At 35.4% G+C, this 24,889-nt stretch overlaps 1 protein-coding gene and 1 pseudogene across 3 annotated transcripts; both read left to right on the top strand.

Moving 5' to 3' along the window:
* The first annotated feature begins 4,346 nt into the window (after positions 1 to 4,346).
* Positions 4,347 to 13,800, top strand: LOC143549954 (regulator of nonsense transcripts UPF3-like). 2 transcript variants are annotated; one of them, XM_077040717.1, is made up of 13 exons: positions 4,347 to 4,480; positions 6,614 to 6,720; positions 8,188 to 8,283; positions 8,366 to 8,464; positions 8,566 to 8,645; positions 9,425 to 9,535; positions 9,607 to 9,742; positions 10,896 to 10,960; positions 11,046 to 11,367; positions 12,515 to 12,601; positions 12,705 to 12,823; positions 12,910 to 12,961; positions 13,417 to 13,800. In XM_077040717.1, exons 1-12 carry the CDS (start codon positions 4,353 to 4,355, stop codon positions 12,946 to 12,948), a joined length of 1,389 nt encoding a protein of 462 aa, XP_076896832.1. In that variant the 5' UTR covers positions 4,347 to 4,352; the 3' UTR covers positions 12,949 to 12,961; positions 13,417 to 13,800. The 2 variants fall into 2 exon arrangements, with proteins under 2 accessions (XP_076896832.1, XP_076896831.1); XM_077040716.1 differs by having other exon boundaries at positions 4,353 to 4,480; positions 12,524 to 12,601.
* Positions 13,801 to 14,671: 871 nt separating this feature from the next.
* On the top strand, positions 14,672 to 19,636 carry LOC143549953 (prolycopene isomerase, chloroplastic-like; annotated as a pseudogene). Its single transcript, XR_013138236.1, has 9 exons — positions 14,672 to 14,783; positions 15,244 to 15,467; positions 15,562 to 15,672; positions 16,609 to 16,662; positions 16,745 to 17,011; positions 17,805 to 17,996; positions 18,063 to 18,220; positions 18,300 to 18,536; positions 19,295 to 19,636. The product of XR_013138236.1 is annotated as a prolycopene isomerase, chloroplastic-like (transcript).
* Positions 19,637 to 24,889: the final 5,253 nt, after the last annotated feature.

Genomic DNA, 24,889 nt, shown 5'->3' with positions numbered 1-24,889 from the left:
TCGTTTTGTCAAGGCCCGATTCATAGTTTCTCCCCCTTACAGTTACTACGGGAATACTTTATCTTTCTTGCTTTAAAGAAAAAGAGTAAAATGAAAACAAATAATGAGAATTCTTAAGGAATTTTCCGTGTAGCCTCGGAGTTTGTGTATATGTGTACATAACTAAATAATAAAAATAAATAAATTTGTAAAGCCGTAAACAACAAAATAAAACACATAAGGCTACACAAAAGCACATATAGGGTCCTAAGCATGCTCCTAGGCAGTTTTTAATGGCCTATCCTATAGCCTTTGACTCTGATACCAATTTGTCACACCCCAACCTAAGACGGAAATGCCGAGGGATCGAACTGATTGATCACAGCACACAAAATACTATCATACAATATTAATGATCATATCTATTTTATTTTACTAAATCAACCAAGTACATAATTCAGAAGAAAAAATATAAATAGAATCCAAATTAATCAAATATTCTTGCTTATTATAATAACCTAAAATTCAAATAAACTAAGTTCTTCAATCACTTCAACCATCCAAGATAAACACTCTGCAATATGCATAAAAATAGGTTTATCAACAATACATGTTGAGCAAGGAAATGGTCAAACGACACCACCTATTTGTTCATTATTTAATTGTTAATGCTCATGATATTGATTCGCAATTTCATATATTATATTTATCATCAACAGGTAATTACTTACTCAATATGTGTTATTTACAAACCTATTTTTACGCATATTGTAGGGTGTTTGTCTTGGATGGTTGAAGTGATTGAAGAACTTAGTTTATTTGACTTTTAGGTTATTATAATAAACAAGAATATTTGATTGATTTGGATTATATTTGTATTCTTTCAAATTGTGTACTTGGTTGATCTAGTAAAATAATATAGATATTGTCATTAATACTGTATGATAGTATCTTGTGAGCTGTGAGCAATTAGTTCGCGTCCTGAAATTTTTGCCTTAGGTTGGGGTGGGACATATTGGTTATCCAAGGCTTTAGACAAAAGGAAGGAATAGACTACTTTGATACATATGCTCCTATAGCAAGAATATCCACAATAAGATTGTTGATTGCTTTAGTAGCTATACAAAATCTTGCGATTCATCAAATGGATGTGAAAAATGCATTTCTGAATGGTGAATTGGATGAGGAGATATATATGAAACAACCAGAGGGTTTTGTTATGTTCATTAATGAGCATAAGGTGCGTAAGCTTTTTAAATCACTTTATAGTCTAAAGCAAGCACCAAAAACAATGACATCAAAAATTTGATGGTATGATGTTGTCTAATGGTTTTCTCTTAAACCAATCAGACAAGTATGTACACAACAACCTTGATGCTTCTAGTAAAGGAGTCATAATTTGCTCATATGTAGATAACATGCTGTACAAATCAAGATCAAGTTGATAAAACAAATAAATTTTTGTCATCTTTTTTTTATATGAAGAATATGGGGGAGGTTGAAGTGATCCTTGGTATAAGGATTAAACGTGAGAACAATGGTATTTCAATATCTCAATCTCATTATATTGAGAAGATTTTGAAGAAATTTAATTTTCTAAATTGTTCTCCTGTTAGTACTCTTACGGATCCTGCTTATAAGCTCTTGCCTAATAAAGGTAATGCAGTGAATCAACTTGAATATTCAAGAGTTGCAGGATCTCTCATGTATGCACCATATGCACCGATAAGTACTAGATCGGTATAACTTATGCTATTGGAAAGCTTAATAGGTACACTAGCAATCCGAGTTCAAATCATTGGCAAGCTATAAATCAAGTAGATAGGTACTTGAAAGGAACCATAGATTATGGTTAGAATTAACTTCCTTCGGTTATGGTTATAGAAGTCTATTCAGATGCAAGTTGGATTAATAATACGGAAAATCATTCTTCCATAAATGGATGGACTTTTCTACTTGGGGGAGGTCCTGTATCATGGACATCTAAGAAAGACTTGCATCACTAACTCGACTATGAATATGAGTATGTAGCATTAGCCACATCTGGTAAAGAAAATGGATGACTAAGAAACTAGATTCATGAGATTCTATTGTGGCTAAACCGATATCACCCATTTCTATCAGGTGCGATAGTACTGCTACTTTGGCTAAAGCTTATAGTCAAATGGATAATGGGAAGTCTAGACACTTAGGTGTTACACATAACATTATTCACGAGCTCATCATGAATGATGTGATATCAATGGAGTTTCTAAAAACTCAACGAAATTTAGCCGATCATTTAACGAAAGCGTTAAGCAAAGATTTTGTGCACAAGGTGGCTGTAGGGATGAGTTTAAAGTCCACTAAAATTTCTCATGTTGAGACACCCAATTCCTATCTAATTTGAAATTAGGTGCTGAAATGTGGAAAGGTTAACATCTATAAATTGTAACACATTAGTTACATCATCCTAATATATGTGTTCAGACTTGCAAGTTAAGGATGTTGAAGCTTAGCTTCTTAATAGTTCTTTTGGAAAATTGTATATGCAGGTGCAAGAGGAAAAAACCTACCTATATGAGTAGTGTAATGTATATGTATATGCATGTGTATATACATTTAGAATATCAATAGCTCAATATAAGGATGGGCTCGGTACCGACCGACATCGGTATCAAAAATGCTCGGTTCGGTATCGATATCTTAGGCAAAAATTCGGTAAATATGTGTGTGATTTTAGTGTAATTGGAGATTAACTTGTTGAAAAAGTCAATTGTAACAAGAATCTAAATAAGTCGGGTGCAGTGTGCATACTTATTTGATCTTATTATAATTTATGATCCTATTGGAACTTAAGGGCGAAGCCCTTAAGCTATGGGGGTTCCAAAGGGGCAACGCCCCCTTGGCGGGGATCCGGGGGCAGCGCCCTTGTAGCATTGTCCAGGGGGCGGCAGCCCCTAGAAGGGTCTAAGAGGCAAAGCCTCTAGCTGGATTCGAGCTGCCAGGCTAGCTTGGAGATTTTTTATTTTGACTTTCATTGCTATATTAAAAATACATTAGATATGTAATTATTAATAAATTATTTGTTGTTTCCAAATATTTTGACCGGATGAAACTCACATTTGAGAGCAATAATCGAATATGAATTTAAGAAAGTATACTGAACCGGAAGAAGTCTCGTATGATCAGGAAACAATTATTAGGATTTGGGACATTAACTGCCTTTGCAGTTATCATGTATTTGAATTTTCGAATACATTAAACACACTATGATTGTAACTTACAAAACACATAGGAATTTAATAATAATTATATTTCTAATGTATTATTAATAAAGCAATGCAACTCAGAATAAAAAATTTCCAAGACCGTTCCAAGGGCTTCCGTCCCTTGGACCATGCTATCAAGGGGCGTTGCCACTTTGGAACCCCCAAAGCTTAAGGGCTTCGCCCATATGTACCAATAAGATTATAAATTATAATACGATCAATTAAGTGTGCACCTCGCACCCTACTTATTTAGATTCATATTACAATTAAGTTGATCAATAATTTAATCCCCAATTACACTAAAATCACTAACATATTTACCAAATTTTTGCCTAAGATACCAGTAACAAATCAAGCATTTTTTATACCGATACGTGTCGATACTGAGCCCATCTTTATATTGGACTATTGATAGTTTCTTGTCTAAATGTTTATACATATACATATACACTACTTGTGTTTGTGGAAAATTGTTGTAGGAAGGACGATAAGTGATTCTTGAAACTTCAGTTTTGAAGACCAAAGACCTGACGAAAATTTCAAATCTTTGAACCTAAAAGGTAGCTTTTTGGTTCAATGACATGGGAATGTGACGTTTAAGGCTTTGAATCCTTAAGGTTTCAAGTTCGAAACCAGATTTAAGGAGGTTGTTCTAAAGTGACGGGTTTTCTCTTCGAAGGTGTTCCCGGATGAGTTTGCCTGAAACGTCAAAATTAGTATAAACTGTTAACATTCGTGTCTTATTAAACTCACTCGGGTATGAAAGCTGATGTTAAAAAAGAGTAGATAAAAAAAATAAAAAATTTATATGAAAAAAAAGAAATATTATTTAGTGACTGATGTCATAAAGACATCAAGAAACAGCAAGGAAGTTTCAAGTTCCAAGTCGCCTCTTGAAATTTGACCTTCCTTTCTTCATTCCAAACATGCATCTCAAAACCACACGAAACAACAACGACAAACTTGTTCATGTCTTCTTCTATACGATACACCTTCAATCTCTAACCTCCTAATTTCCTCTTCCCTTCCCTTCCAATTCCACTCGATAATTAGGGCACCAATCAGCCGCTACGAAGATGTAATTATTTGATACTTTACTTTGCTTTGCTTTTGTACGGACGGATGAAGGGAACCAAGGTTGTCCTTCGGCACTTGCCGCATAATATCTCTCAGTCGGCGCTCGTCGACCAAATCGATGCTCGCTTCGCCGGTCGCTACCACTGGTTTTGTTTTCGCTCCGGCAAGAATAGGTTAGGCTTGTACCTGCATCTTTTTTCACCTTCATTAATTACGATAAGACCTGTTTAGCAAATAAGTAGCAATTTTATGCTTTTTTGAAAATATTTAATAAAATTAGGAGGATAGGGTTTATTATTTCTCCACGTAAAACATATAGCTAAGTGCTAAACGAGTCGGTTTTATGTTTGATACTTGTGTTAGTTGCGTTGCCTCTAACCTGTTAAACACGATTTGGTAGCCCAGTTGTAGATTTTTGAAGGAAAGTTAAGTTATGTGCATTTAGGGTTTGGTTCTTGCTGTATATTTGAATTTGTGTTGAACCATGGAGGATAATTTGAATTGGGTGCCCTGAATACCTTTATGACGTTTGAGAGGGTGTTTCAGATTGCTTATTAACTTATGGCTTTTGTCGAAAGGAGTTTTTAATAAAGTGTTTGGATTAGCCTTTGTGGTGGGAAAAGTCAATAAGTCAATTGGTTGTTTTTTTTAAAAAGTGTTTGGTTTAGCTTATTCAGGTAAAATGACCAAAAAGGACAAAAAGCAGGTTGGTGAGGAATGAATGCAAAGGGAAGGGTGGGTAGATTTGTAATTTGGTATTCTAAAACGCAAAAGCAGAACAAAAAGCTAGGCTTTGTGGCTTCTCAAAAACAACTTTCCAACCCATACCAAACAGCTAAAACGAAAAGCACTTCTGCAAACCCAAATACCTTATTGAAAAGCAATCCCAATTCCCAACACCCCTGAATATGTGTTGAACCATAGCCTTAATTGCCTTCATGCCTTGTTAGACACTTGTTTGATAATTTGTGTAGTGTAATGACAAAGAACGTGAGCAATATGTTTAAAAGGAGTATATGAGGCTAATTATTGTATATGTTTTTGACTTGTCATATTTTTAATAACAAAAGAATTTTCCTAATCTTTGGGGAATAAAATATCAGACGCGACTCTTTATTAATTTAATTTCTATTGTTAGTTGATGAGGGTCCCATTATCTTGTTGTAGTTAACGATATATCTCGATTTTATTGGCGTTCGACATTGGTAAATGACATCATATTGGCAATAGAGAGAGCTTGAATTAGCTCTTGGATCTTTAGGTAACTTTACATTACATAGCAAGGTGGCATATGACATAATCATTGTATAAACAACCCTCTTAACAGGGTCCCATTATTGGTGTGTATTCATGTAGATCTTGTTACCGTTGTACCAAATCTACCTGCTTATTAATGTGGAACCATTGAAAGCAAGACAAGTTGCAGGTTGAGATATGCTAGCTAGATAAATGAAAGATGCAATATTAAGCATATAGCATGCTTGCCTAACATTAAGCAAAGGTGTCTTGTTAGTATGTGAAGAGACCCCTCACCTGTCAGTTTCTATATTTGTGTTTACGTTTTTGTTTTATAGTTTGCTATTGGTTCATCATTTGGATTGCATATGATTGACAGTGAAAGACTGAGTTATAGCACGCGAGTGTTATAATTAGTTTGTGTGAACTTGACTGGGCCTAATTTCGTGTAGTCAAAATGTTTTTGCTAACTGGTGCATCTGGTTTAATAACTTACTATAATTGCATATGGCGTTCTTAATTATGTGGTGGTTATACCTCATCCTTAATTGCATTGTTAATCACTAGTTCAATAATTTGTGTACCATATTGACAAAAAACTCTATCAATAAATCAGTAATTTGTGTACCATAATTTGTCACTTGTTCAAATCTTTTGGGAATAAAATTTCAGGCGAGACTCTTCTTTAATTTTATTTGCTTTGTTAGTTTTCAAGGGTCCCATGATCATCTTATTGTGGTTAACTGTTGACATCTCTAGATTTTATTGGTGTTCGTTTTTGGTAAATGACATCACCAGTGACAGTAGATAGAGCTTGAATCAGCTATTAGATCTTTTGTTAACTTTACATTACATAGCAAGATGGCGCATGTTTTCATCAACGTATAATTTATAAATAACAGTCTTAACGAACGTCCCGCTATTGGTCTGATTTAATGCAAATCTTGTTACTGTTGTAATAATTCTACCTGGTTACTAATGTGGAACTCTTTTTTTATGTTTCCTAGTTTATTGAAAGCATCTGTTTTTGGCATATTTTTTTTAACAATTTCTGTTAAATATGTTTGCAGTTTGAAGTGTCAATCCTATTCTAGAGCCTACATTGACTTTAAACAACCAGAGGATGTTATTGAGTTTGCAGAGTTCTTTGATGGCCACGTGTTTGTTAATGAGAAGGGTAATACCGTTATTAACTATATACATTTAACAGTTCAAATGCCGTCATCATCTTTTTCATGTTGATTGATTTTAGTATGTGTTTGTTGACTTTTAGTTTTGACTTTTAATATGTGTGTTTATTCATTTTATTAAGTGTTTCTTGGCCTGCAAATGAACCAAGCGAATGTGAAAGGGGCTCCGTGTTCGTTTGTTTACCTTTAACCGAACAAACGATCTATCACGAAGAGGGTTTTCTTGTTCGTGTTATTTTGTTAAGGAAAAGAACTGTTCACGCTTGTTTATGTTCGTTTGTTAATAGTATAAATGAGCGGTTCACGAACGAATATAACTGAAGATAGATGAACGAATATATTTAACATAGCTGAGCAAAGACCAATTAAAAGTAAACACAAATATCAATCTGTTGGGCCAAAAAATCTAATAAAATTAGACAAATTGTAATCATAGTTGTCAATAGCGGCTATAGCGGGCGCTATAGCGCGCTACATAGCGAAGCGGCACTTTCCCGCTATATTATATTTAGCGAACAAATAGCGTGAATATAGCGACTGTTCTGTTTTTTTTTTCTTTTTTTTTTCCTCTCAATTTTGAGTTCTGGTCTGACCTGGGGATTAGAAGTGTAGAAACTACTGTGCTATCAAGAATAATCGGGTTCAGTTCTTTAAATCTTCTAAAATCCAATTAGCTATTCAGCAGCGGCTGCATCTATCTCATAATCTCAGGCTGATTTGCATCTGATTAGGCCGTAACTTAATTTTTAATTGGATTTCAACTGTCTTCCCTATTAAAGGGGTATTCACTTTACAATTTAATCTTAACTGCACAATTAGTGGGCCTAAATAATTGGAAATTTCAATTCCAAATATTTGTAAGTTCATTTTTGAGGTTTTAATATTCTGTGCTTTTTATTAATTATTTTTTAATTCTCATAATATTTAATTTTGGTACTCAGGTATATTTTAAATGGTATTATTTTTGAACTTTTGCTACTATGTTATTAGCATAATGCCATAATGTTGAATACTTGAATATTAACATAATGCTAATGCTGATAAGAACATGCATATATTTAGGCATGTTTTCGTGTTTGCTTTCTCGCTAAACATGAAATAGCAGGCACTATTTACCGCTATTCGCTACGTAGCATATAGGTAGCTTGTCACTATTTATCGCTATTCGCTATTGACAACTATGATTGTAATGGGCTTAACAATTTTGAACGAATACATAAACGAACAAACTCAAACTAACGAACATAAACGAACGTTCACGAACATAAATGAATGATTGTGACATGTGTTCACGTTTGTTTGTTAAACTAAATGAAGTAATGAACAAAAGTTTTGTTCATGCTCGTCCGCTTATTAAATAAATGAACATAAATGAATGTCTTGCCGAGCGGTTCACTGAAAGCTCGGTTCGTTTATAGACCTAAGTGTTTCATCACAGTATTATTATGTTTCAGGTACACAATTTAAAACTATTGTTGAGTATGCACCTTCACAACGTGTTCCAAAACAATGGTCTAAGAAAGATGGACGTGAAGGGACCATTGACAAAGGTATGTAGGTGGCTAAATGGTTACTCTTGTTGATAATTTTGTCGTATATATTAGTAATAATTAACTTTTGATTAACACACAGATCCTCAATATCTTGAATTCCTTGAATTACTTGCAAAGCCTGTTGAGAATCTTCCTAGTGCAGAGATACAGTTGGAAAGAAAAGAAGCAGAACGAGCTGGTTAGTCTTAAATAGAAATAAAATCAATCCTTAAAAATGAAAATTGGAATTTACATGGAATTGAGTTAATACAACTTATATTTTTATTTTTGGTTTTCAAGGTGCTGCTAAAGAAGCACCTATAGTTACTCCTTTAATGGATTTTATTCGCCAGAAACGAGCTGCCAAGGGTGCATCTCGGGTATGTTCTATATCTAAAAGCTTAAGGTTGCTATCACACTTGTAAACGAACTGAACGAACACGAATGGAGCATGTTCTTATACGTCTGTTTAACTTTAATCGAACAAATGAGCAGACACGAATAATTATGTGAACAAAAATTTCTTGTTTGTGTTCGTTGTGAAGAAAATGAACATGTTTGTTGTTTATGCTCGTTCGTTAGCAGTATAAACGAACAGACATAACTGAACGCAGATGAACGAACATAACTGAACTAAAATCAGTTAAACTAACGTGAAAAATAATGTGTTGGGCCTAAAAGTTATTAAAACGTGACTAAGTTGTAACAGGCTAAAAAAATTGAAGTGAATGTGTTAACGAAAGTAAACAAAAGATCTTAAACAAGCCTAAACTGATGAACATAAATGAACGTTATCAAACATTTATAAACATATTTAAATGAACAAACATTTACGAACATAAATGGACAACTGAGGCATATGTTTATGTTCGTTCGTTTATTAGATAAACGAACTTCCTACTGAACAGTTTACGAGCTGTTCACTGGATGTTCGGTTAGTTTACAAGCCTAGTTGCTGTTAGTTGTGAGAATGGAAATACTGTTGCTTATATTTGGCAAAAAAACGTGTAAGATCTTTAACATTATCTTGTAGTTTTTGTTGCTTCACGAGTTTTACTCTCTTGGCTTAAAAGTTTTTATGGTAACTGTTATTACCACTATATAAATATATCATGTCACATGTGCATATGCTTTCTTTGTTCTTTGGTAACCTATGTAGAGGGCCTTGGCTAATGGGAAATTGGCAAGAAGGACTAGTGGCGGGCCCTCTTCAAGTTCTACTTCAGCTGCAGTGAAACGTGGTTCTGAAAGGAGGACTTCAACCACCATGGTATGAAACCTACAAGTTGTGATACGGCAGTTATAAGTGAAATTTAGTTAATATCTTGTTTTCATTGGCAGTATGTGCCGAGAGATACTGGGAAAAACAGAAGTGGTAAAGAAAAGTCAACCTATGTCCAGATCCAAAACCGTGATGGTCAACAGCTTTCTGAAAAGCCTGCTGGTTCTTCTGTATCTGGAAGTGTAGTATTGGAGGGTATGTGCTTGTCACTGTGTTTATTTTATTCTATTCTATAACTAGCTTTTGAACCCGTGTATTGCACGGGATTTGTCAAATAATAAAAATAAATAAGGTCCGTTATTTGAAAGAAATGAACAAAATTAAAGGTAAAGAGAAAATAAAATATATAGTACAAATAATAAGAAGTCTATAATCTTAAATTTACAAATTAGAAAAAATCTCTTTATATACAACTTCTGCCAAAATTGTTTTGACCTATTACCCATGGATAGTTATGATGAATGAGATGAGAGTTGGAGAATTAGAAGAGAAATTATAACTCATTTGTTAAAATTGTTTTGACTCATGATCTATGGATATGTAGGATAAATAAGATAATTAGAGTATTATAAAGAAAATTATAACCCATTTGTCAAAATTATTTTGACCCATAACCCATGAAGAGATAGGATGAATGAGATGAAAGATTAGAAAGGAAATTATAACCCATTTGTCAAAATGGTTTTGCCCCATAACCCATGAATATGTAGAATGAACGAGAAGAGAGATTAGAACAAGAATGAATGTGAGAAGCCACATCATCTCCATTATTTTCTTTTATTAGTATTGTTAGATTAGTTGTATCGGGGTCAGTAAAAAATCCGAACAAAGAAGAATGGGGGCATGCTCATGTCCGTTCAACTAAACTTTAACCGAACACGAACACGAACACGGGGTCACGAGCAAATAATCGAATGCTTTTTTTTGTTCATTTTTGTTTGTTACGAAAACGGACATGTTCGTGTTCGTTCATTAAAAATCTGAACACTTCGCAAACGTAAACGAACGCAAGTGAACACGTCTAATACATTATCCATTGATTTAAATGGTTAACAAACACATCTAAGTTAGTGGTTAATATGCACATGATTCATCAAAGAATCCATCATGATTCTACCTAAACAAACTTCTGTTAATATTCAAACTGAAATAAGCGAATGATCATAAATAAACAAACATAAATGAACGAATGCAACATGTGTTTATGCTTGTTTGTTTACTTAAATGAACAAAAGATTTCTTTTATTAAATAAACAAACTTCTTGCTGCTCACGAAACATTTGGTTCGGTTACAGGCCTACTTGTATCAATTAGCCTTACTGCTTTGTTTATGCATTTTTCTTTACAGGTTCTGCTGATACCGGGAAAAAGAAAATTCTGCTCTTGAAAGGAAAAGAGAAAGAAATTTCTAATGTAAATATTAAATATATTTTCTTTTTCTTTTTTTTTTCTATAAAACTTTGATTAATTCTTACATATTTTGTTATTTGGATTCCAGATAAACTTATCATCACCTGTTAAACTTTTGCATGGTTCTGGTGGTACAAAACAGAACCAGCAACGGGAGGGAAGGGTGATTAGAAGCATACTTGTGAACAAACAAAACCAATCTGAACAACAGAACCAGCCACCAAACATGGAGATAAAACCGCCACCTAGGCCTTCCAATGGTTTACCAGATGATAATACTAATGACAGGCGTAGTACCAGGAACAAGGACAGACCTGAACGTGGTGTTTGGACTCCCCTTAAGCGGTCTGATGAACCCCTTTCGTCTTCTAGCTCTCAATCTATACAAGTGCCACAAGATTCTGCAGAAGGTACGGTTAAACGAGCTGATCTGCTTGTGAGCTACTTGAGATTGGCTGGCTAAAAGTCAAATCGAGCCGAGCTTTAACTAGCTTGTTTCTAAAAATAAGCTTGTTTAATAAATGAGCCCGAACCCAAGCTTCACTTATCGAGCTCGAGCTGGCTCACTAGCCTATTAGTTTTATAATTTTCATTTAATGTATTAAATACATATTTGTATAATAGTAGCTTTTATATAGAATCTAGAGTGAACTGCTGTTTTGGTCCCTGGGGCTTGGTCAGATTTGCTGTTTTGAATAACTTTTGATCAGTTTTTTTTTATTTTCACTATAAAAATGTGGTTTTCAAAACTTGTCATTCTGGTCCACTAGACTAACGCTATTCATTAGCTCTGTTGATTTGTATGTGATTTAATAAAAATACCCTTGTTATTAAAAAAACAAAAATATATATAAATAATAATTATGTTCTTTGATTATTTTATTTTTTTTAGTAACAGGGGTATTTTTATCAAATCACATAGGTGTCAAATGGTGCTAGTGGATGTGGCCTTAGGCTAGAGGACTGAAAGTACACTGTTTTTTCAGCGAAAAATCAAAATCTGATCAAAATAGCAATTCTGACTAAATCCCAAGGACCGAAGCAGCGATTTACCCCTAAAAAAATAACGATTAATTATTATATATGTATCTAAGTTAATTAATAAATAATATGCATGCTGGTCCTGAGCCGAGCTTGAGCTTGAAAAAGTGCTCACAAGCTGAGCTCGGGCTCGGCTCATTTACACCCCTAAATTCCAATGTCAGCATGTGACGTTTAATGCAGAATTAGGGGTAAGGGTCTATACTCTATACGTGCCAGGTTGAGTTGCCCCCCACCGACAGTTTTTGCTCATCTTTTATGAGTTATGCATTAATTGTGATTGCAAAAACTATAATCATCTAAGTTTTGAATATGATGATTGTGAGGTTGTATTCATTAATGATAGACGTTGGGTGACTTTTAACATGCTGATCCATTTGCACAGTTCCCCCTTTAGCTAGTTTTTCTTATTTGACCCATTCGAAATTCACAGCCCAAATTGGCCTGTGCATTAGTAAATGGGTCAAAATTGCCATCCTTTGGTTTGACAATATAGTTTTGCTGACATTTAAAAAGGTTCATCAGGAACTCATGGAGAGGTGAAGAATGACCTGTCAGTTGCAAGGAGTGGGGGACGTGGTGGTTATTTCTCCGTTGATAACGGTTGGTTTGTACATTTGATGAAAAACACATGCGTGCTTATATACAATAAAAAAACATGATTTTTATCATATGATAAGAAAGTGATTTTTAGATAAATATGTAGGCTCCTACAAACATGGTGGTCGGCGTGGAGGACCATCTTACAATTTTAAGGATGCTGATGGCTCTTCAAATTTAAGTGAGGGAAAGCCTTTGAAAAGAGGAGTTTCTGGTTCTCATGAGGTGTGTTTTGATCAGACCATATTGGTGACCGCATTTCCTGATTTCTTAACGATGACTAATTTTTGTAAGATGCGAATATAATGCAGAAACAGGTCTGGGTTCAGAAGTCGAGTTCTGGTTCTTAGTCTTGTCACTAAGGTAAATCTTCCTTCTCATATTTTTTTTAAAAACTCAAATAATGGCATACTAAAAAAAATTATATTAAAGATATCCATTAATGAAAAACTTATAATATACTTTATTATATCCTTCTTCTCATTACACATCAAACACTCATAATCTATAATGTACTTGCATAAAGGAAGGTTATAAATGTCGATAAAATGAAAATGGGTAGATTTGATATTATGATTTTTTGTTGGGTAAATACTAAATAAGCAATCTATATACTTTCTTTTATCATTTAAAAAATCGTGTCAACAGCAGTTCCTTTTTACTAAATTTGTTTTCTTAGGAATCAACTTGTAGAATAACATTGTCATTTTTCTTATCATAATTTCGTAATGAATAATTCATGCCATAAAAATGAATTTATGTCACCAATATCTTGTTTAAACCAGACCATTAATTACATTAATGTTGGTGATTTGCAGTTGAGTGAAGACATTGATTTTCTAGAAGTATTGGAGGTTGGGAGCCCATGAAATTTTGTTTTTGCAGAAGCAAAAAAGATGATGAAGTAATGCAGGCTTATTTGTGAAAGCTTAGGGGTAGAATGGACATTTTACCCTAGTTACAAATGAAACAGGAACAGGAAGTGGAACAGGAACAAAAGTGATGTGTTTTTTTTATTGAATGAAAAAGCAAGTTCCCGTTAGTTAATCGGGAGTCTTGCTTGCCCATCCAGCAAAGCTATCCATGGCTGGTGGTCTTTGTTATATAGCTGAATTTTATGGCTTTTAAGAGTGACTGTATGTATATACTATGCTAAGCTAAGCAACCCGGAATTGGTTCCTGATATATGCACATATAATAGAGAGATGACTGTGTTTCTATGGTGTTATGTAACTGTGGTCTGCTGTTTGGATTTTGTTTAAGGATGATATTGGTGTTGATCTTGTGTTTTGGTTTTGCTGCTATTTAAAGCATGGTTTGGGCCAATGCAGGAGGTTGTTAAATAGTCAGGAGAGTCTCACTAGTTCTTTTGTCATTACCATATTTCTATGGTGTTATTTTATTGTTTTCCCAAGTTTTAACACGGTAGAAGAGTCACTATGAAAAACCCAATAGGTGTTTTGTCATGTTTGCGTGATGGCTAAATCGCTGCAGCTATGTGCATAAGATAGTGCTGTGCCTTTGCAGTGTGAAAATACGGATGTTCACTAGCCAAAGCTTGTGCCGAATAAGATGAATATTTGGGTGTCGGCTCACATAATACTACCAACTCTAATTAAAATTACACGATAAAATTATAATGCTGTTTATTGGAAATTACGCCCTAAAAATGTGCAATAAAAAATACATCATTAAAATTTGTGTCATTACAATTATTCTTTACGGATGTTTATAGATAGACGCTTTCAGACAACTATGTTTTAGGAACGGTAATCGGTAAGCATGATAATTGTTCAAATATTCATCTCCAACAGGAATTAAAGATTTACTTGTTTTCACCGTCTTATATCCAATTTCAGAATTTGTGTGTGTGTAGTTTCCAAATTTTGAAATAACGACACCTAATAAAAGAAAAAGGAAATATTGTTAAGTTTATAAATAAATATCGGAAATGGTTGTTATATATTATCGTTAGGCGCTGCGTGGCCATTTGCGAACTAACAGTCACTGGCACTGCATTTCAATTTCAAAAGTCAAAACCCATTTCTGATTTCTGTTGTATTAATATTAATAATGGGAGCAGGTACATTAGGATTAGGAAGCCCCTTGTTGAAGCCTATTACTACTACTACTACTCAAGATGCATCTTCATCTTCTACGATTTCACAAACCAAATCCTTCTCAGGTCTCCATTTCTCCTACTTTCCTAATTTAATTGTATGTATGTATCAATCATCATTTCGCCAATATAACAGGGGTGTCTTGTTCCTTAAGGCAATGAGCATCTTCCGTAGTTAATAATAGTATCAAACAACGCCTCACCAACTTAAATGAACATAGATTATTAAACATAGAGAGTCGGTCTTTTGGGTCTTCAACTCGGACCCAAACAATTAAATGAGTATATAAGCGAGAACGTTACATGTGTTCATGCTCGTTCATTTAACTAAATGAATCAAAAGTTTTCTTAATGTTCATGTAATAAATAAACGTTCGTTCAGTTCGTTTACAAGATTCGGTTAAAATGTAGTCCGTCGCTTTTACACTACGTAATTTGCAAATGCTGTAGAATTATATTCCATTGGTTGATTTCAAATAAACAAGGGCAAAATAGTCATTTAATGAAATGACAGGGTAACATGCAGGAAAGACAGAAGCAGATATCATTGTTATAGGAAGTGGTCTTGGTGGACTGTGTTGTGCTGCTCTTCTAGCCAGATACGGGAAAGACGTTATCGTTTTCGAAAGCCATGATTTGCCAGGTGGCGCTGCCCATTCCTTTGAGATCAAAGATTACAAATTTGACTCGGGCCCCTCCTTGTTTTCGGGTTTTCAATCTCAAGGTCTTCAGGCGAATCCCCTTGCACAAGTATTCATCATGCCATTTCATATTCTTCATATAATATTTAACATTACTAGTTATTACCTATAAATGCATTTGATTTTTATATTGGTGTTGATAGGTATTAGATGCGTTAGGTGAGTCGGTCCCGTGTGCCAAATGCAACTCATGGATGGTTTATGTACCCGAAGGGGAGTTTCTATCGCGCATTGGTCCGACTGAATTTTTTAAGGTAGTTTGTTAATACTCAAAACATGTTTTTTTAAATAACTGGGGGTGCAAACGAGCCAAGCTGCTCGTGAGCTACTTGAGATTGGCAGGATAAAAGCTCGAACTAAGCCGAACTTGAGCCTAAAAGTAAGCTCATTTATTAAAGAAGTCCAAGCATGAGCTTCAGTTATAGAGCTTGGGTAGGCTTGTGAGTTATGAGCCTAAACAAGCCTATCATTTGTATCATTTTAATTACTACATATATATTCATATGAATATTGTTATATATAAAGTTATGATAAAAATCATAATTATAAATATATATCAATGTAGTTATAAATATATGAAAATTATATAATAAAGGAGCCTAGGTTAAGCCTAAAAGTAAGCTCGTTAAATAAACGAGCCCAAACTTCACTTATCAAGCAGGTTCGCGAGCCTATCATTTATATAATTTTATTTAATATATTACATATATATTTACATAAATATAATTGTATATTTGTATATAAAAGCTATCATAAAAATAACTAAATAATATATATGTTAAATAAAAACCATAATTTTAAAGGTATATAAAAATAATATAAGTATAAATATTTAATAAACGAGCCAATCTTGAGCCTTCAATATATAGCTGAAACCGAGCTGAGCTTGAGCTCGACCTCGAGCTCTCGCAAGTTAAACGTTAAACATGGGCTCTATTGAGATAACAACACTTAAAAATAGGGATAAGTGTAGAAGTTTAATTAATGTTTATTTATGTTTGAATATGAAATTGTATTTGAAGTTTAATAGGTTTAGGTGATTGAGGCTCGGCCCTTTTACTCCCCTATTTGTAATATGTTAAAATATGGTTATATGATATATCATATATCACCAAATTTCTATTTAGTTTAATCACTTTTCTAGCTCAAGGAGATCTTTTTATTTTTAGTTTTATAAATAAACATTTCAGGACTTAGAAATGTATGCTGGCCCGGAAGCTGTGCTGGAGTGGCGAAAACTTCTTGTTAGCAACATTTAACTTTATTTTCACTTCAGTATTTATCCTCAAATACTGGTCAAATAAAGTCAAACTTCGATTCAAACAGGACGCAATACTTCCATTATCTGCAGCTGCAATGGCTTTGCCCCCTTTATCCATCAGGGGTGACTTGGGTGTTCTTTCAACTGCTGGGGCCCGATACGCGCTCTCACTTTTGAAATCATTTGCACAAATGGGGCCCACAGGTGCACTTGGTGCCACAAAGCTTGTTAACTCGTTGGGACTCAAAGATCCGTTCATTAGGAACTGGATCGACCTCTTGTCTTTCCTGCTTGCTGGAGTTAAATCTGACGGTGTGCTTTCAGCCGAAATGGTACATAAATTACTTTAGTATTATGTTGTTTATGGTAGTTAGGTTACTGAACTGGGCCAGACAGCCTCCTTACTGGTTTATTGGTCGGACCAAATGGGCCTGTAAACAAACTGAACGTTCAGTGAACCATTTGTGAACTGTTCGGCAGGAAGTTTGTTTATTTAATAAACAAACGAATATGAACAGTGTCTCGTTCATTCACTTATGTCCGTGAATGTGCATGATTGTTCATTTACACTTGTTTTTGTTTTTCGTTACACTCAATTATGAATTTGTGATCGTTAGCTTACTTGTTTTTAAGTTTTTTCGTTTACGCTCGTTTATTTTCAATAAGTCTTTTAGACACGCTATAATCTAGTATAGTATTATTAAATTTTGAGGCCCGGCAGATAGATGGTCATGTTTAATTTTAGTCGGTGTATGGTCGTTTATGTTTGTTCATTTCTGGTGAGCTATGTCCGTTCTTTTATGTTCGGTTTGCTGTTTAATACTATTAACAAACGAACATAAACGAACATGAACACGCTTGTTTTCTCATGTCCGTTCATGTGTGTATGTAAATATATATCTAACACAACACATAATATGGAAACACTTTATGTTTTAGTGTGAATTTGCAATTTTAATAATACATTTAAGACTTAAATATGGAGTCTCTATAAGTGAATCATAAAATGAGATTTTGAGAGAAAAAATTAAAATCCGGTCCGACCTGGCCTGTTCAAATGGGGAACCGGTCCGGTCATGAAAACACTGGCCACTGATGTTGCACTCAATATTTCCATATTTGCAGATTTACATGTTTGCAGAATGGTATAAACCTGGTTGCAGTTTAGAATACCCTATTGGTGGAAGTGGAGCGGTTGTTGATGCTCTTGTTCGGGGATTAAAAAATTTTGGCGGTCAAATTTATTTAAAAAGTCATGTCGAGAATATAGTCGTTGAAAACGACCGAGCAGTTGGAGTGAAGCTAAGAAGCGGTCAAGTGAGTAACCAAAACTTATTTTATTTGATGTTTATTTTTAATAACTTTTGTGATAAATAATCACAGTTTATACGCGCAAAGCAAGCTGTTGTGAGCAATGCATCCATGTGGGACACATTAAAGTTATTACCTAAAGAAGTTGTTGCAAAATCATATGAGGAAAGGATTAATAATACAAAGCAATGCGAGTCTTTATGCATTTGCATTTGGGATTTGATGCAGAGGTGAGTGTCTAAGAAATAAATATAATAAAAATTTTACATTTCAATAATGAGGTGTCTAATTAAATATTCAAATATTTAGGGGATACCTGAAGATTTAGGGATTCATCATATAGTTGTAAATGATTGGGACCGTGGAGTTGATGCTGATCAAAATGTGGTGTTGATATCGGTGCCAAGTGTCCTTAGTCCTGATCCTGCGCCACCTGGCAAACATGTTTTACACGCGTACACCCCGGGAACCGAACCGTTTGAAATTTGGGAAGGGCTTGATCGTAAAAGCGCACAATATAAGCAACTCAAAGCGGAGAGATCTGAGGTATAGTATACTCAGTTCACATTTTTTATTTTCAAATTGAGAGTTTGCATGTAAACAATTTCATGAGATGGGTTATAAAAACAGTTAGCTTTTAGCGTTAAATGGGCGGTGCTTAGCGTAAAAATAATATTCTTGTAAGAATATTACTTAGAGTGTCAAATATATTGCAAAGAATATATTTTTCTCTGGGGCTGTTAAATGGGTCATGTTCGCAGGTTGGCGGGTCGAACCCAACACGGATCCGAAAATTGCCACTCATTAACCTGAAAACGGCATGGGTACTTACGAGTTAAGACGAACAGGAACCATTTAGCCCAAAAAAAGGATTTTATTTAATTATTTTTACAATTTAATAAATTTAATACTTTAAAATTCTAAATTTACATATTATCTATAGTTTTTTAAGCAGTCATGTTTTAAATATACCATTTTTAAAAACTTTTACATTTTGGCATAAAAATACCCAAATAGTTTAAGTTATTAATAAACACAGTTAAAAAAATAATAGAAAAATGAACATGTTAAACGAGCCAACCCACGAACCTATTGGGTTAACACAAACACCACCCACTTAGGTAAATGCTTTTGCAGGTTCGACCCAAACCCTTTAGACCAAAACCCAAATCTGCGACTTTTCGTGTTGGGTTCATGTCCTGTCAGAAATTCACACCCTTATTTTTCTCAAAAATAATATAAATTTACTGAAGAATTGTGCATTGGAATACATTTGCGTAAATTTTAACCCGTTTGAGGCTCAGGTAATGTGGAAAGCAGTGGAGCGTTCTCTGGGTCCGGGGTTCCGTCGGGATAAATGTGAAGTGAAATTAGTAGGGACTCCATTAACGCACCAACGGTTTCTTAGACGGAACAGAGGAACATATGGCCCCGCCATAGAAGCGGGAAAAGACTCATTTCCTGGACACCCAACACCGATCCCGCAACTTTATTGTTGTGGTGATTCGACTTTCCCAGGGATCGGGGTCCCTGCTGTTGCTGCTAGTGGTGCCATTGTTGCTAATTCACTGGTTTCTGTTTCTCAACACTCTCAACTTCTTGATGCTATAGGGATATAGTGCAAGCACTAAGTTTGTAAGTTATAATATTTTGTTTATGAGAATTGTTATGTTCAACAGCTACAGTTTCTTGTAAAGCATAAAGAAGTTGACGACTTGTTAAGATACTTTGTAAACAAATGATACTGGTGAAAGATTGTGAGAGAAATTAACTTTGTTTTTCTTTCTGTAGAAAAACATACATGTATATATTTGTATTATATGCTCACTAGTCACTACACTGTAACATCGTACTTTTATAAATAAATATCAATATACTGTTATTTAAGTTAATTGTGAATTAGTATTTAATAATAAGTTGAGTGTGGGCTTAGAAAAAAATAAAAGATGGAATAAGAGACGGGGATGAGCCTTAAGGTTCATGGGCTTAGGGGTATTTAAACACCCTTGAATCTTCCTAAAGCCCTCATTTCCATCATCCTTACATCTCCCTACACACTCAAAAACACACACAAACACTCCTCCAAATCCGGATCTAGATCCGAGCTAAAGGGGAGTGGATTTAGTGTCCACGTATCATCAACAACAATGAACCTAAAGCGATTCAAGTGTCGATTCAGATCCGAACCAAACCGGATCCAAGAAAGGTACGTTCTTGATTTGAAGGTTGAGTATTTGAGGTCGGATCGCTATGAAACTCGGTAGGATAGTGAATCGGACCATATCGTGTATGAAAGACGTTGAGTCGGATATCTACAAAGGAAGATTGGAATCTTCTCAACCTCCTCTTGCAATCGGCTAAGTATGGACTACGAGCAAGCTTAGATCATCGAGCATGGTCTTTCAGCATATTCTTCTAGGTGTTGAAGGCTTCGAGCAAGCTACACTTCTCCGAGCAAGAGTGTTCTTCTATCAAGTACGGATTGCCAATCGAGCAAACGACTTGATCATTCAAGTTTTAGCAAAAGTGATCCAAGCACAAGTGGTCTGAGCACATTGGTGACGAGCATGGATGCAATAAGATGTCATGTGTTCAAAGTATAGACTTCGAGCATGGTTCAGTTCCGAGCAAGCTTCACATCATAGCATGCTGAAGATTGCTCAATAAGTCAAGGCAGAATTGAAGACATCAAGAAGAATAGGCTTGCTCGAAGGACAAATTCGAGCAAAGCAAGGATTAGTCAAGAAGTATGAAGCATGCTAGAGAAGAATAATTTCTATCAGAAATTATTCTAAGTAAAGTGTGCTCGAAGTCCCTCATTGAGCATGCACTGCATATCAAGTTTGCTCAAACAAGATACAAGTTATGCTCGAAGACTTTTACACTTGTATTCTATGTCATTCATTATGTAATAATTAGGGGATTCTAGAAGGAATGTCAGGGCCTATAAAAGGCGTCCTAGGTTTCCATTTTAGATAGCGGAGAACGGAATACGAGGTCACAAACATTCCAATGAATATTCTATTTGTCTCCTCGTACAGTCACCGCCGCCAACATGAAACCCTTGACATTCCTTTCACTGTTTCATTGAATGATACATTAAATGCAGTGAATCTTTGTCTTTGATATTGTTCTTACCGACTATATTTTATTGTTTCGTTGTTCTTATCTCATACCTTCGTTCCTATCCGTTGAATATTCTGATTCCACCAGAATATTCAATAGGCCTTTGGGTTATTAGATATATTTGTTCTTGTCAACCTACTTAAGGTTTGCACCAGATTTATGGTCCTGGTAAAAGACATAAACTTGGTGTTAAACGAGCTGTTTTGGACAATTCGGGATCAACGGGTGGCGTTCGGACCATGTATGGAACAAGTGGGAAAGGTTGTTAAGACCCAGAGCTCGTTATATTGGTAAAACGGGTCATAAAGGGTTGAAAGAAAACGTTTATAACGAAAGTAAGAAAGCCCGGTTCGAATCGAATTTATGATTGGATTGCCAAAATCGATTCGTTTGAGGACTCGATTCGATTCGTTTGGAATTCGATTCGATTTGTTTAAAGAGTTGATTTTTCTATGAATTTTTAATAAAGACTTATTGATGATGCTACTAGGGGTGCTGCCCCCCGAACCCCCGTTCATTAAGGGCTTCACTAACCAAAAAATATGATCTAAATAGGAGTAGTTAAGTGATGCTTGTAATTTGTTACACAGTTAGCCATGCCCAGCTAAAAAGAGGTGTTACCGTTAACTCCGAGAGATATAGGATTCAGGTGAGCTTCTAGCCCCTTTTTCTGTTATGTTTTTTGGGACTGTGTGCATATTCATATGTGTTTAGTTAATACACTTACCTTAAATGGTAATTATATGCCATATGAATGTTTGATGAATTATATTTAAATGACCTAAAAAGGGTAAGAGTATGCATGTAGACACGTATATGAATATATGTATATATCACAAAAAGTATGTATGGCATAATATGTATGGTTGTATGGTTATCCGTAAAGAAGGACAAAAATTAAATGATTTGTAAGAAATGGTTACTGTTTTATATTTTCATGAAAGTTTTAATTCTCTATGATATTTAGAACCGTGTTTATAAGTAAATCCAACACCGAACGTAGAGCACCAGGATCAAAACCTTACACAGACCCACTACATCCCTTTGGCATTACCTACTACATGGTAATAATAAACTACATTAGTTATATTTTAATAACAAACAAGCTAAAAAGCTACATTAATTCTACTTTATTAACAAACAATCGTACCCGGTAAAATCTCACTAGACGACGCGAACTCTCCGGTTGACCTCTGCTAGAAAACCTCCTAAACTAGTAATCATATATGCACAACGTACAATCAATGCAAAACCTTGATTAGAACGTAGAATCATCTCTTTGGCGTTGTTTATTTGACTTCAAGATTCTATTGGAAAATTTGTTGCTAAACAATATAAGACCACATTTTTTTTTGCATGTGGGTCGCAACTGTTTCCCGTTGCATGCCAGATTGCCAGGTGTTCGATTATTATTTACCTAAATAATAACTTAGATTTTTGGTCTAATATGCTCGGCTAAGATCTTGCATATGTATATACTGATTCAACATCTTGGGTATTGGGTTTTTAGGAGTTTAGTATAATTGTTTACACATGTGCATGCATATGAATTATGAATGTATAATTGTTTCCTGGGAACCGAACCCACCCGAACAGAGACCCATTTTCAACCCGAATCGAACTGGTTAAAACCGGGTTTCAAACCCGATCCAAAGAATTTAGGTCCAAACGCGTAATAGTTAACATTCATTAGTTAACAAAAAGAAGGAAAAATAAAACTTAAGCGTAAAGTTTCAGGCCTAGATTCATTCTCTTAATTGTAAATCCGAAATCGAAACCCAAACCGTTTTTAGAAACCGAAACACCAAAAACCAACCTTTGGTTATTGGTTCGGTTTGAGCCAAAAACCGAACCAAATGCAATTTAGGGTAAACGGTCAAAACAGTTCAACAATAAAAGTCAAAACCATTTTATGATCGGTTTCAGTTCGGGTTGAAACGGGTTTCTTGATTAGTTTTGCGTAGTTTTTGACCGGTTTTGATTCGGTTAACCGGTTTTTGGATCGGTTTTAGTGGAGAAAATTACAAACTGGTTCTGAGCCTACGATTTCAGTTGGTTCCAAACCAGTTTCTACGTATTCGGTTTCAAACCGGTTCAATTTTGGTTCAATTTTCGGGCCGGTTTGGTTAACATGTCTTTTTTCCCACCTCTAGCTGCAAAGAAGCATATCGGGTCATTTGTAATTTTTTAGAAATATTTTGTTGAGTGTGACAACCTTACCCCTACAATTACAATTTCTGTTCTTTAGTTGTAGGGGTAAATTTGTCTTATAAAATTAACAGGAAGTGTAACTTCTGTTGGTGGAAAGGAGGTAAAGTATTACAACTTTTCAAATAAATAATGTTTTTTTGTAATTAATGAAGTTAAAGAATGCCGTCATTTATAACTACGTAATCACTTTCAACACGAACATCCAAATATACTGAAGAGGTATGTACCCGCCTCAACATCGAGCGGGGCGGGTCAACCCACAAGATATATACAAGACATTAGAAATCAAAGATATTATCAAGGCACAAAGCCAAAACTTATGCGCACAGCGCATATCGCATATGCTCAAGCATCACATGCTTGCAAGCATCACATATGCTCAAGCATCACATATGCTCACGCATCACATATGCTCATGCATCACATATGCTCGCGCGTATCACATGCTCACGCATCATATATGCTTATGCATATCACATCGTGCGTGGCGCATCCGCGCGCGGCGCATATCACATACTCGCGCATCATACATGCCCACCCATATCACAGTTGCGCATGGCGCAGCTGCGCGTGGGGCATCCGCGCGTGACGTGTATTACATGCTTGTGCGTATCACATCTGCGCATGAAATATCTGCGCGTGAGAATAAAGAGAAGACCTCGCGCATCCTCAGGATGGGCGCATATCACACATGCACATAATCAACCTCGTCCTTATCCAAATCAGGATTAGGGCAACCTTGATTGTGCACGTCAGACAACCTTCCAGAAGGCATCTTTTTAAGGAATAAGGATATGCTGTTGTTGACAGCTGCTAAATGAAAGGTGGACAGCTCAGCATGACTCATGGGTTACCACGTGATTATAACCAATGAAAAAGCACCAGGTGTCTCCAAGGACACGTGGCGCAAATCGATTGGAGGAGGCCAACAAAACCCTAATTTGGTCCCAGCTCAATCAGTGGAAACCCTAGCACTATAAATACAGCATCAACTCCACAAGGAAAGAGATACAAGAACACAGTCACACAATCATACAGTATTCAGCTATTAAGCAATACTCTCCAGATTCCCTTACTCTCACATTATTATCTTCTCCTACATATACTTATTCTCACGCCGGAGGGTTACCCCAAAGATGACCCCTCTGTCCCTTTCTGAGGGGTAAGTTAACGGCGTTGTTCATTTTGTAGGTGGAAGAACACAGATCCAGAAGAACCATCGGTGAAATAGTACAATCAAAACCCGAGGAAAGTAGATCTGCTACCAGTGAGTAGATCCACGTTTCTTCATTGGCGCCATCCACTGTTACAAACGGCAATCAGATCTCATCAGATCTACATAAAAAAAATCAATCACCATGGTTTCTGGCGTTCGTAACGCTGATCAAGCTTTGGAGGATATTGAACGTGAGGGTGTCAATGAGGGACAGCAGTTTCTGAGGGTGCCGCGTGATTCTACGCGCACCACCAGTAACCGTCCCTTCATCACAACCCCTCACGGCCAGACTGAAACTCCTCCAGACGATCTCACGTTACAAAATCTTGCCGGCGCGAAACTGAAA

Source organism: Bidens hawaiensis, unplaced genomic scaffold, assembly GCF_021521415.1.
Source record: "Bidens hawaiensis isolate Kalapana, Puna unplaced genomic scaffold, B.hawaiensis_p1.1 tig00015874_1, whole genome shotgun sequence".
Taxonomy (NCBI): domain Eukaryota; kingdom Viridiplantae; phylum Streptophyta; class Magnoliopsida; order Asterales; family Asteraceae; genus Bidens; species Bidens hawaiensis.
This window is presented reverse-complemented; position numbering and strand designations above follow the sequence as displayed.